A 14,513-nucleotide genomic window follows, 5' to 3' on the forward strand; every position below is an offset into this window, starting at 1 on the left:
CTTTATCTGCTCTTCTAATGCATCAAGTCTGCATACTGCTTGAAATGGTCTGCGATCAATAGGACATGAAGCCTGTGTCTGAAAAATTATTTTTCTTATTACAAAATTTGTAGTAAGCTAGGAGAAGTCTCAGTTTTCTATACTATTATTTGCTATTACAGTAGCTTACAGAAATACACAGAATTTCAGCTTGTTTGCATTAAAAAAAAAATGTATTTGCACACACACATATTCATAGATTCAGTATTTTGTTTCATATAAGCAAATTTCTCTTTAGGGGAAAATCTAAAGGAAAAAAGAACTGAACTCAGAAGTTATGTTAAAAAAAAAGGAAAAGCATTTTTCAAGCTAGCTACATTATAAGATTTTTTAATCACCATTAGGTAACTCTGATTTTACATCAATATAGAAATGTCCTTTTTATTTCCTACTGTTTTAATGTTTTATTTCTTAATGTTCTTCTCAAAATAAAGTGTGTTGGGTCATATCCCCCCTCAAAACAAAACCGAGAAGATCAAGAGCAAACAGGGTAACTAACACCTTCCCTCATCTCGCATATCTATTTGACTATATTACATTTCTTTTCTGCATTGAGCAGAGAGAACAGATTCTCATGTTTAAGATAACTAAAGTTTTACAAATCACTTTGCAAGACAATGGAACTGAAGGTTATTTTACCCTACAGTTTAATGGAAATACAGATTTATTGTTTTTTTCCCCAATCACTTAAATGCCCCCTGAGGCATCACTACATCAGATAACACGCACACACACAGATGGAACAATAAAATGTTATTAACCACAGAACAGAGAAGCTTCAACTGAAGCTCCACTCAACTGGACCATGTAGTGAAGCAACTGACAGAGAAATCCATATTAGATGTTAGTTTTTGCTGCTAGAGAACTGTTTATTCATTTTAATTCCATAGTGTTTGGGGGGGGGGGTTGGTGGGGTTCCGGGGGGGTTGTTTTTTTTTTTTTGTCATCCCCTCCTTCATTCTACTGGCCTTCACAGGCCCCGTTTAGAACTCTTCCAAAACAAAGACTGCCCTCCCCCACTCTAATTCATCCACTGAACAAGAACCAGCATACAAACAGTATGCCCTTAAGAGACATGCAGTTTCTGCCCTTAAGAGAACTATCAGAGTATTAGACTTTTTATTTATGCAAGCACAACACAGTATTAGAATTGCATAAGCAGCTATTAGAAACTTGCATATGAACTTTGCCCTGAAATTCAGTGAACTTCATTCTTGTCTTTTTATTGAGGCTTCTTATTTTTCAGCTGATTCTGTTCTTTTCTCAATTTCAATGAGTTCAACTGCTTTTTCACCTACACAGCCCCCAAACCTTGACGATTCAGGCAGTTTCTGATTTCAATTGAAGTAGACAGAACAAAATTAGACTGATTTAAAAAAACACCAAACAAAAAAAAATGCCTGGGGTAGTTTAATGAACAAGTTGTTCAACAAGAACATAAGCTAAAGCCATTACCTCTCCTTTTGATGCTCTGCTATTTTATCCTAACTAAAAACTTCCCCCTGTTGGGGATACCATTGTTTCCTGCAATGTCATGGCCTTGGTTAAGAAAAGCTTATTGGGTAATTAAGTCAGTTCCCTTAGGACTCAGATCACAAAGACAGTTTTTGTCCTATAGACAACATAAAGCTAACCCACAATAACATAGCAGTGAATTGTTCAATTGGTGTATGTGATAGTATGCAAAGCACCATAACTGTTGAATCAGCTGCAAACTCCAAGGTAAATAGTTTGATTCTTGGATATCAGACTGTCAAAGACAGGTAGCAGTAAGTTAATTTTCACAGTAATTTTCAGTCTCCTTTCAGGATTTACCTTAGCTGAAAAGTAACTTTTTCCAAGACTACAACCTGCTTCTGTGTAAATTTACACATGAATATTAAGATATGTTTCCAAGTTTAAGTCAAGTCAAGTTACTTGTGTTTATTCATTGCAATGAAGTATCATAGAATATTAAGTGTTACTACCAGCAATCCAAATAATAAGCATTTTCGCTCCACTCGCAAAAACATTCACTGTTACATGTTCAGTTCTTCTGGACAAATGTTTAACAATTACACACAGTTATACACAGTAGAAAAAGAGGAAAACATTCTGGAAGAATCAAAAGCTACCGTTCGGCTCATGTACGTTCAGAAACAGCAGGTGCTCTTTCCATTCCTACTCAGTTGCTTTTCACAGCCCTAGCACTATCTGATAGTTCACAACAAATGTCAAGAAAAATTCTAGTAAAGACAGGAGAGTCCCATGTGCACCCCCATGCCCCCAGCACAGAAAAATTGTTGGGTAGCCCTGAGGTAAGCTAGAGGTTACTTCATCTATATTAACACTTTTGTCTAAACATGCATCAGCTCTCATCTGTCTGCTAACATGTAACAACAAGTGTTTTAAGTGGAAATTAAAGAAAAAAAAGTTTCCCCTGTTGCTTTTCCCAACAGCAAGACTGAATTTGTGCTGCTACAGGAAGGAGCGAGGGTAAAAAACGTTGACTATATTTTTACAAGAAGCAGTCATGAGGAGTGGTGGCCTTTTACTCATCTCTTTTTTTTTTTTTTTTTTGAGAATAAGGTTCAGTAACTAAAGAAGGTGTTGAGTCTTCTTTCATTCAAGGCCAGTTCGCAACTCCTCTCTTCTGAGAATTCTGTTCAGGTAGCATCATAAGTAACAGAGAATGTACACTGTCCTTTTGGGGGGGGGGAAACAAAAAACCAAAAACTTAAACCAAGATAAAAGCCATTGAGATAGAATGAGTCCAGGCAGTAACTACCACTTTTATTGTGCACAAGGGAGGAGGGGTGCGCGATGCATCACACAACCTTAGAAGAACCACAGCTTCATACAGTATCTTCATTTAACATAGTTGTTTAAAAATCAGAATCTGTACTATTTAATGCATTCATCAAAATCATTAGAACCTCACAGCTGGTATTTGTGAGTTGCTTTGCTTTGCTTACCAACAGTGCTTTCCTTAGAAAAACACAGACTAGTGGCTCAGCACACTTCACAATGTCTTCTATTGTTTTACTCTCCACACGATACTCAGTTTTCATGTTAAAACCGGTAACTCTGCAGTGATTCATTCTTTCACCTATCCTGTGATATCTGGAAAATTCTCTTCACAAAATATGTAAGCATTCACGAAGTCTGCAATCTCTGAAAAGCTATCCATAAGCATGCGTGTGTTTGTTCTTAAGTTTTACAACAATTAATTTCATAGTATTTTATTTGTTTTTTTATGGTCTTCAAGAAAAATCTTGCTTTAGCTCCACAGCTAATATTCAATATTCCTGTAACTGCTCCAGCACCAAAAACTGTGATCTCTAAGCTCAAGGAGTAAACGTGCCTTATTTTAACTGCATAATGTCAAACAGCATTTGAACAAAGTGAACAAAAGGTTTAAGTAGTTACTATATTCCAGTTAGGAATTTTCAGGAAGTTACACAAATAGGTGCAATCTAAAACCAAAGCATATTTAGCTGATAAAATAACTTTGGCAGATATCCCCATCTCATCAAGTTCCAAGTTACGATGTTTTATAACAAGTAGTAACCAGATGCAAGTATGGCATTAAAGTTGCTGCAGTAAATCTCCTCCCCAATAGTATTTTTTTTCCACTTCAAGTGGCCCATAATAAAGTCTGTTCTTCAACTACTGTATTGAAAAGCTGATCCAAAATGAAACATGGTCCCGCACTCTTTACTGCTTTTTTTTTATTAGAGAATCTGTTAAGTAACACACATAATACCAGATTCTTAACTAAATTCAGGCTTAAAGGTAAAGTTTAGATTGTAAGAGCAATGTCTGTATAGTTCACTGCACCTACTAATAATAGTACACTAAAAAGCCCACAGTTTCACATCCAACTTCAGTGAAAACAGAGACTGTAACAACACAGTGAGAAACATCTCTTCACATTTTGATGAAAGAAAACGAGGAAGATGTCAGAAAATGCACTACTTTCCAGAAGCATTTAAACACTCAGGATGACTTTTTTTTCAGTCTACTTAAAAAAGCAGATCCGTTCAAAGTTTTTGTAGTTATGCTTTATGAAAGCACTATTTCTGACAAAAGATGTTAGTTTTTTTTTTTTTTTCCTAAAATGTCATTCATGGATAGTAAAGCTACAGAGTGCATATGAACAGAGATTCTAGTATCAACAACTAATCAACAGACTAACTAGTTACAATTCTAAACAGCTGTCTTCTCTCTACCCACATCACACAGTTGGCTAGTCCCTAACCTCTAATCTAAAGTTGCCAGAAAGTGTTGACAAGTTATTTGAATGGTGGTTGTCTTCAGGAAAGGAAGAAATGATTCATTATTTGTAAGGATCTGTGAATTCTATGATAAGAAAGATACTGTATGTGTAATTGTACTTCCTTTGACACTATATTATTGGAGGAATTGAAGTTAAACTCAAAAACATTCACACAGACTTTTGCACTGCGCTTTAACAACATTAACTTTCATAAGCTGCTACATTAATGTACTTGATAAATCAGAACCACAAAATGGTTAAGGCTGGAAAGGGACCTCTGGAGGTCATCTTATCCAACTGCCCACCTTAAGCATGGAAATACGCCAAGAACAACTGCATATCACAAAGACAAACATGTAATTTGAAAAAAAAAAAAGGTATCTAAAGTTTAGATTTTCTGAAATAATTTCATTAATACAGTTTTTCCGCATAGCAGTTCTCAGATGCATTGTCTATGTACGCATTACTCTTGGACACACTTGAACAAGAAGGTTTTATATTTTTGTTTTGGTTTTTAGGTTTACTGTTTCTTTGAACACAGGGCATATTTCATTCATGAATGTAATCTTAATGCTACCCACAGTGCTCTGTACTGGGGACCACTGTGGAGCTTGTTGCCACATAAGTTGATTCCTTCCTATATCCTTTAGAGGACAAGAGAAATCCAGATCAGAAAGAACACATTACAAATTCCAGTTACCACATAGGTAACACTCTTTACCCTCAGGAAAATATATATGTGCAGTATACTCAATCAATGACCCAGACCTTACACCAGCACAAAGGAAACTACCATTCTAACAGAATATCTGCTAGAAACATAACGCAAGACAGCTCTGTGTGCCAACTCCTTTGTATTATTATGTCAAGCACTGATACTGCACAGGGCCTACCTGAATATGCCCCAATGCTTTGGAGAATTTACAGCTGAACGTACTCCACTTTCAAATCCTCCAGATGAGGAAAACTGAACGAGGGAAATCAAGTTACAGAGACTGAGAGATATAAGCTTAGTAGGGTAAGGTCACTGAAATCAATATCCCTTATACGATTATTGTGATAACACAGACCACACACTGAATCTTTTCTTTAGCACTCTTCTCTCATGATGGTGCGTAAGAGGAATTAATAGAAGAGCAAGGACAGAAATGTCCAGTATATTTATTGGCACTCTGAAGTACAGAAGGGAAGTTAAAAAGCCTACAGTAAACCAAAGTATACTATCTCCTCTAATTTAGGATTCTTTTCTCTGAATAGAATACAAAAACGTAAAAAGTTTTCCTCAAACGCATGCAAGCAAGATACTATTGCTACTAAAGCAGTTGTCTCAGCTGAGATGGCTTTGGCAACTTCGCATATCTGCTTTCCACAGATATCTAGTTAACCTCCCTTCACATTAGCTTTACTTAAATGCTTTCATAAACCAGAATACATGTACTTACCAACTGAAATATAAAATCCAAGCATACCAAAAAAACAATATTAAGAAATTTTTAGTTTTGACCCAACTAGTTTTAATCTACTAGTGGTATTACAGATAAAAAAACCACAATGTAATTACTCCCCTTGGTATAACACAACAGTACTGACGGTGTTTGAAGACTCTAGATAGGAGTTTTGGTGATTTTTGTTGTTGGTTGCCCCCTCGCTTCTTCCCCCCCCCAGCACAATAGCCAAAGCTCCCTCTTTGTTACGTGGGCAGAATAATGTTCTCATGTAAAGTTCTTTATACTGAAAGCAACCCTTCACTTACACTGTCCTTCAGCACTCCCACAGAAGGGGGTGTCCAGTAACCTCAGCTCCAGATTTAGTGCCTTTTACTTTTTTATGATCTTCCAGCATAGCCTCACTGAAATACAAAGTCTCAAAAGCTTGAAAGTCTCCATTAGTAAATTCCACAATGTCAGTTTACAGAAGCAAATGACAGGTAGCACAGGATGAATGACATTCATGTTAATCTTTGCATGGCAACTGAAAACAGCCCCCAACAGCCTGCCTGGCCATTGCTGCCCAGCAATTCTTGGGAGAGCACTGCTTAGCAGGGCCAAAGGCACACAAGATGACAGTCTAATAGTATAGGACAGTTTTACAGTGTAGGCAACTGAATTTAGTGCACAGTGATGCTCTCAGATGCTGCAATTTACTACAGTAAACATAGTCAAAGAGAGCAGCACAAATTAAGGGACATTTTAAAAAGTTAATCTGAATATTAGTTTCTTAGTGGGGATTCTGGTCTCCCATTCATTTTCCTTTTAGGAACTGGACACCTTTCCTCAAAGGGAAAGAAAATACAGCACTGACTCAACTGTAATGCTCCTTAATTCTGAAACTAAATTCTCAGATTTAGCCATCAGGATCTAACATAGTATATGTTCTGTGGCAAATTTCCAATCCCTTTTTAGTCCTTCATGGAATGACCCAGAAGATAACTCACTTAAAAGCAATTTTTATATTCTTTTAAGTGCACTTATATCTATCTATATTATATCTCTTTCTTCTTAAAAAGCAAGATTTTTAAAGTGTTATGGCCGCTGCTTGCACAGGGAAAACCTGCTGGTACGGTACTGGTACGGTACCTGCTGGTACTCAACTGCAGTTGCATGTTGAAAATCTCCCATAGAGAGAAGAGGGAGCAGAATGGTAAACAAACTCCCACTGTCTGCCTAAACTACCTTGGTTTTAATTAGAATCGACACAGTTTTATATAAAAGCCATAAACTCTGAGAAGAACAATGACTATACACAATTTGAAAACAATAGTTTAAAGAAGTAGTTGCCCCTGCTACATTTTGAAGTCCAAATGCAACACAAAGATACAGGAAAAATCCAATTTGAACACAGACTGCTGGCAAAGCCTTTAAGCATATGGAGCATAACTGCAGATACACAAAAGAGGACTTCAACTAATATGAACATTAGTGTTTTGGGTGTTTTTTTTGGTTTTTTTTTTTGTTGTTGTTGTTTTTTTAAGATTTCACTCAATCTTATTCTCAATTTTGTTATTCTCCAGCACTTAAACAGGAAAACTGTTTTTAAACCAAATTTATTTTTACTCAATAAAAATATTTAATCTTTAAATTTAATCTGGTAGCATATTTTTTAAAGAGCAGATAATTTTTATATCTTCATTATTGAGAGTGACTTAATTTTTTCCACTTGTCAATTATTTAGTTTTTGTTAGTTATGACCAATTAAGAATGAGTAGAGAAAGCTAAACCATATGTAACACTTCTCAAAAAAAGAACAGAAACATTAACATACTAAACATTAACAGTGGGCACAAAAACCACATGTTATCATGTTTCTATCATTCCAAGCTGTAAAACCTAATCTGCTTCTCACAGCTGAAGCCTTAGAACATCTGTAAGCCAGTGTTCAACACTTTTTTTTCCCCCTTTACTTTTTAATTAAAAATACCAGCTTAGGCAATGGAGTTTCATGAACGCAACGGGTCCAACCGTCAAGTATCCTCAGAAAAGGAAGGCTGGTGGGTTTTACCCATCAGATGCCTCTAACAGAAAGAAGCAGTAGAAGCCTTATGTAGCTTTAAAAACAATCCCCTCACCATTTTCACGGCATCACATCTACTTCAACTGTAAACTCTTTGTAGAAGTTGCTTTTATTCTATTTGGGTAGTATTTCATGCAAAAAAAAAAAACAAAAAAAAACAAACAGAAACTGACATGACAAGAAGAATGTCATATCATTCATTTGCCCTTTAAAACAAGAAAATTTCCCTTCCTCATTGGGCTTAAAAGTATCTGTTAGACAACGTGAACAAACTCAAATCCAGCAGCAAGCACTGCTTCCTTGTGCAAGTCACTATTTATTGCCTTTCAGATGTCATTACAACAACCAGCTAAGGAAGTCAGGATAAAGTTGTGGATGAGATTTCCTGTTCCCTTATATATAAAAGCACTGCAATTAATCATTCGCAGAACAGAAAAATCTGGCAACAGGAGAGTTAATTATTATCTGGTTTGTGAATCTAAAGGAAATTTCATCTGATGACCTCTTTTAATACTCTGAAGTTTATACAAAATCTTCAGGAAGAAGTGATTTATGTTACTGTTTGCCCTCAGTAATAAATAATACAAAAATTAAAGTTTAAAAATAGAATAAGTAAAAAATTATACATAAGTAAGTAAATTGTATATAGACCTACAGATGATATCAATCTACTACAGGATCTACTGAAATGAAAATCGTAATTTACTTGAAAGTAAAGTTATTGCAAAGAAACCAAGTAGTGGTCTCTACTACAACGAGCAACCAATTGAAGTGCACAGAAACGGGACAGAAAGAAACATCTCATTTCAGCACCCCACCAATACAGAATAAAGCAATTCTAATTTGGTGTTTTATACTGACAATTAAAAAAAAAAAAAAAAACAACAGGAAAGATAAAGATACCAAAGACTTAATGTGATGATTATAAGACACGTGTGAGGAAAAAGAGACTAAATAGAAGATAACAAATAATTCGCTCAACAAGTCATTTTTCTTTAAGGTTTGAGAACTACCTACAAAGGTATTGACATAGATCAAATAATAGCCATAATTAAAATGAAAAATTTTAATTCAGAATAATACTAAACCTTTTAACTGATTTCTCTTTAGAGTTGGAAAACGAAGGTTTTATCAGACTCATTTTATAGACTAACATGAAAAATATATTGGTCCCAGTCCCAAGAGTTCACAGTATGACACACAGCATAAGGGATAACAAAGTAATATGGCAGTGTCATTAGCTTAATCTTACAACACGTACATAATACTGTCCCATTTTTCAAACAGCCAACATAATTTTTTTTTTACTGATCCCTAATCTCTAGTAACCATTAGTAAGTCAGGATGTCTCATGAAAGAAAACACAAGTTCTTTATTGCACTAAGAAGAAAGCTTCCTATCATCTGTTTATTAACTCATCATTGAAACACTTCTATGCAAAGTCAGAATGCATAAGTATTTTCTTAAAAAAACACTTATAGGTATTAGATGCAACAGATTTCACTGAAAAATAAACACACACCTTGGTTCTCAGTCTTACCTCAGCCCATTTAAGAATACAAGTCATGCAGAAGGTATGACTGCAGTTCTCAGGAAAACCAATCTCTTGTTCTAGAAGGCAGTTCAGACAGATGGGGCATGTGTCACCGTCATATAATAAAGTAGAGCAGGAACAGCTTTCTTCATTTTCTTCACCTGGTATTATTAACATTGACAGAGTTTTTGACAGCTTTTGAAACAAGTCCTTCTATATTTGAATAATAAGGCAATTAAGATACAATTTTCTACAGTTAAAAGCAAGTTAATCAAGTTTCCAGGTCTAATGCAGTCAAGATGCTGGCTAAAGTAGTAGTTAAAAGAATGTATTTCAGGTGAAAAACACCATGCAAAATATTTCATAGACTACCATACCAATATTCGTGATTAAAACAAAGGAAAGTTAGCTCTAGCTATTCAAATAAAGAAAGCATCACACAGTGTCATTTAGACATTGTTCTCCAGAGTTCTCTCTCTTCGGATGTTTGTACCCTCTCTCCATGAAATAAACTAGACCAGCATATTCTACATTCATTATCTTATACACACATGGTCTACCTTTATTTTAGTATTCCAGTCTTAGAGCTATCTTAATCCAAACATCCTCAAATATTTACCTGATCATGCACATTAAATAAAAAATGTTCCCAATTTTGTGAAAGTTAGAAATTGCTTTCAGAATATAAAAATGCAAGAACTTTAATTCAAGGAATTTTACTCTCAATTTTTTTTTCTTGAATAGCAATTGCTATCTCCATTTTTGTTCTGCTACCGAAGTCAACAAGTGAAAAACAGAAAAGACAGGAAAAGATTTGGGGACCCCGTAGGCCAAAGAAAAATATTATGCTGAGATAGCAGTTACGTTTACACTTCTTTCAAAACAAGCAGCATACTAATTGAAAGAGTAAATGTGAAATCTGACCTTCACTGCTTGAACCTGAATAATATACTTGAATATTTTCATACACACATACAGACTTTACCTTCCATGCCTTCATGCTTCTGACCCTCAGTATCTTGAATACATTGCTTTCTGTTCTTCATCTTCTTACAAAATGTAGTCTGAAAAACAAACAGTTTACACAGTTCATTTAGACTGTGACTTGAAAATAAAAATGACCACTATAGATTTAATGAGTGTTATCCAGTGCTCTCTATTTCATTACACCTTTGTAGAGTAGAAACATATGACATTAAGAGTTAGATACAGATCATTTACAATCTGTTTGCAATTTATGAGCGTCACTAATGCTGTCTAGCAACTGATACTTTCAACTTGAAAATTATTTTTGTTCAACAAATGTAAAGTTTCTGCAGTGATTTAAGACCACCAACGGTGCTTCTGTTTTTAAAAGTTAAATGCATTGCTAAGCTTCTATGCAAGCCACCCCATGTAACACTGCAGTAGCTAACATCTGCAAATTGCCTTTCACAAATGGTTGAAGCAACAAAATTAAACACGCAAGCACCAGAAGTTTGTTGCTTTCCACACCTAGCATCACTGTAGTAGTGGCAAATGAGAAAAACGAATTCTGTCATACAATTACAACTATTAGCACTCAGAAAAAAAACACTAGGAAAGTTATATCATCAAACAAGGGACAGGTCGCAAGAATATCCTTGTGATTCACATCATATAGGCCAAAAGAATTTGATCTCACCTAAAAAGCAGCAAGCATATGTTCTTCAGAGGCTTACCTACTACATGCAGAATGAAAACACACTTTAAAAAAAAGTATTTACAGCAATAACTGAATCTCCTGTATGTCAAGCTCCTGTAGTCATAGCAGAGATAGTATAAGCACCTAAAGCTCAACTCAGCACCCCTAGAGGGACCAGCAGTTTTCTTCAGAATTATATAAAGCTTCAAAAAATACTATTATTTAAAAGGACAAATTAAAACTTCATAAGATATTTAAGAAATCAGAAATTACCAAGATCTGCTACACAAGTATTCAAACCAGAAGCAAATCGGCTGAGGTTTCAAACCCCTTAGTGCTTTTGCTAGAAAAAGCAGCAGGACAGAGCTGAGAATGCCCCAATCACACTCCTCAACTAAGCTTCCTCCTATTTAACCTACAAACTACACTAGTTTTCCTTTACCACCTGGATATCCAGGATGGGGAGAGATAGAATTTGCCTCCCAAAACTTTTCCTCTGATGAAGTCTGTATTGCTTGATCTTGGCAACAGGAAGTGTTTTAATGATCATTTCTTTTTACTGAGAAAAGAAATGCTGCCGCAGATACCTGTCACATAACACACTTCTCACTTTCTTGGGCAATCCAAGAAAGCAGGACTCTGATCCGTCAGTTTCTAATACAGACAGTTCATTAAAGAAGTGGTCAAAACTGTAAAACCAATTAGGAATCTGTAATTAGAATTCTAAATGGCTTCAATGTTCCCATTAGAAACTACTTTTTAATCCTCCAAAAGGAACATGTGAATCAAGTCAACTAAGGGTGTGGGAAATGGAAGGGAGAAGGAAACAAAAACCTAGCTGTAAGAGAATTTCCCCCCTACACCGCTATCCTGTTGTGATACAAAAAATTACTTTAAAAGATGCCATTAGGATAAATACCACCATCCGGAGAGCAGTTACTAGCACTAATACTAATACAGATTGTGTTGCAGTGAATGCTGTAAGTCGTATGCAAGTTCTGCTAGCAGAACAACCACTGACCAGACCACTACCTATTATCCTTTACAGGTTAGGCAAGATGAAACCCAACAAAAGCCAAACTGTGACTTACAAATGTAATGCCTTAAACAAGCGAAATCTGCATCAAATTTGGACAGGTAAGACCACCAAAACCACATCTGAACTTCAAATATGAGATGCAGGTCTCTTGTTTTCACTTGGATTTGCAAAAGGACTCAAGTGGCTTTGGTCCCAAGAAGTTTAAATCATGCAGTGGTGTGTGGAACACGTGCTTTTACATATGAAACCCAAGAACATTCCTTCTGCTCTATGACTTAACAAAACCTCAGCAATGCTTTACAGAAGCAGAAAAATCCACAAGCTATGCTCAAGCCTCTCTCAACCCTAGAAGTCCCAGGATGCCTCACAGCTGAAAAAGTTTAAAGACAAGATCAGGAATTCTGCACTCTGCATCCATCCACAGAAGATGTTTTAAACAGACACAATCCAGGTACCAGATTTTAACTGAAGCAGTAGCTGTAGAGTTTATGCTTATTGTAACAGAGGTCTTGAGTTCACTAAGGCAGATTGCAGGAATAGAACCCATAGAAACTCCTCAGATTTGTTTCTCCCCTGAGAAAGTAACCTTTTCTCCATTGTACCCATTCTACACACAAAGACATCCCAGAAACTCTTGCACAGCTACAATTAGAAAGAGATCCTGAAATTCTGACAGAATATTAGTGAATGGAAGATGTGCAGCAACTGAAAACATTTATGCAGTGTTACATCATTCTTCTCAGAAACCTATTATTTAAACAGATACCGAGTGCTGCTAATGCATTTCACAGATCGCTCTGCACAGCACAACTTTTTGTCAGTTCGACACTATGCATTTCACACAAGAGCAGAGGAATTTAATACTACTGAAATATAAATATTTATAAATAAAGTAAAAGACATAATCAAAATTTACATACTATTTAACCTTGGAAAGACTATTTTCTCCACTACTTTAAAAGGAGATGGATCACAGGCATTGGAATAGCAGAAGATTTAACACCAAAGGCTGTCATTAAATTTATAAAATTAAAAAGTATGTTAGGAAAAGAGAGCATAGTGGTTCAGGAGGAGCAGACAGCACAGAAAACAGAAATCTTATTTGTCTCAAAGTGTGACATATAGATTCTTTTAAATTTCAAGAAGATTTTGAAGTATTTCTCAGACTTTGTCATTCCAGTTGCATGCCATACATGAAATCTCTAGTCTTGGCTGGAGGGGAAGACAGTGAAAGAAAGTTTTTTGTCATTCTCCCAGTTACCAGATTGTATGAGCTCACATGAAGATCATACTATGTCCATATCCATGGCTAATCACGTCCCATCAGGCTAATATGTATTTGAAGAATGCTAATATCCAAAGAGTGGTTCCACCAACTCACGACCAACACATTTTAGTTACGATCATTTAAGTTGTTGATGTGAAATATTAGAAAATACCCTAAGACCCACACGTGCAATGCACTTGACAAGACAGCAACAAGCACTACACTATGTTCGTGCTGACAAAAACAAAGTCACCCCCCTGACTGAGCTCTACAGATAAAATACTTTCTAAGAATCCCTAGGCAGCGTAGCATTACAGCCAAGATGGTAGTTTTCTGGTGCTTGTAAGTTTTCAATTTAATTACTTAGTAAGAGAAATATCTTATTTAATTTTGCATCTGAGATAAAGGCAAGAATATGCTAGTATATTAAACTGAAAACAGTGAACAAGGACACTACCACAAGTACACACCACTGCTCCACCCCCTTGTAATTTTTAAAGGAGTTAAACATTTTAGTTTCTCGGTTATTCTTCAAAGGAAATACCTGTTCTTGTCTGCATGGAAGGCAGATGCCAAAGACATCTGCTAACAAAAGTGCTTAAACAGAGTTAACTGCAGAACACGGGAATAGATTCGTCACTGTTCACCTGAGGAACACAGCCTCATGACGTACTTAACTCCATAAGGCAGACTGATAGAAGTTACACATTAAACAATTTTCTATATCACAAAAATATAAGCATGATTTACGCTTTATATTAACACAAACTACTTCATACAATTCATAACCTAAAAATACAAATGTATTTCAACACTAATTCACTGTGCATCCAGAAAGAAAATGTTTTGTCTGTTCAAGGTCATGGAACTGAGTTTCTTACTGAATAAAAATACGTTACATTAAAATCTTAAAATCAAATAGGCATAGAAAAATCAACAGATGAAAATTTATAGTAGCCTAATTACAAGCGACACACAAAATTACACGCACCTCCTTTTTGACTAACTACAAGACAAAGTCTTTACAAGCATTCTTTATGCCCTGGTAAATAAAATACAACAGTTAAATACACTCTTCCTCCAATGGTCTAGAGACCTACCTACACAGAAATACACTTGTTCAATTTGAAAGGGGGATGGAAATCAAGAACACATGCAACAAGAGCTCCAGTAAGTCAGTCCAAAATTATGTCCAAGACTGGC

At 35.7% G+C, this 14,513-nt stretch overlaps 1 protein-coding gene across 5 annotated transcripts in view; it reads right to left on the minus strand.

Moving 5' to 3' along the window:
• The window catches only part of SCAF11 (SR-related CTD associated factor 11), a 50,460-nt gene that overhangs the window by 23,643 nt on the left and 12,304 nt on the right, over window positions 1-14,513 (minus strand). For 3 of the 5 annotated variants that reach the window (XM_086748395.1, XM_086748404.1, XM_086748413.1), the window contains exons 2-4: window positions 10,327-10,405; window positions 9,348-9,502; window positions 1-78 (exon numbers count right to left, since the gene is read on the minus strand). In XM_086748395.1, coding sequence (XP_086604521.1) covers window positions 1-78; window positions 9,348-9,502; window positions 10,327-10,387 — 294 coding nt within the window. In that variant the 5' untranslated portion in view covers window positions 10,388-10,405. The remainder of the gene's footprint in view (window positions 79-9,347; window positions 9,503-10,326; window positions 10,406-14,513) is intronic. The other 2 variants (XM_086748422.1, XM_086748431.1) reach the window with 1 other exon arrangement.

The sequence above is a fragment of the Chlamydotis macqueenii genome, chromosome 1 (assembly GCF_036417535.1).
Source record: "Chlamydotis macqueenii isolate bChlMac1 chromosome 1, bChlMac1.mat, whole genome shotgun sequence".
In the NCBI taxonomy this organism is placed as follows: Eukaryota; Metazoa; Chordata; class Aves; order Otidiformes; family Otididae; genus Chlamydotis; species Chlamydotis macqueenii.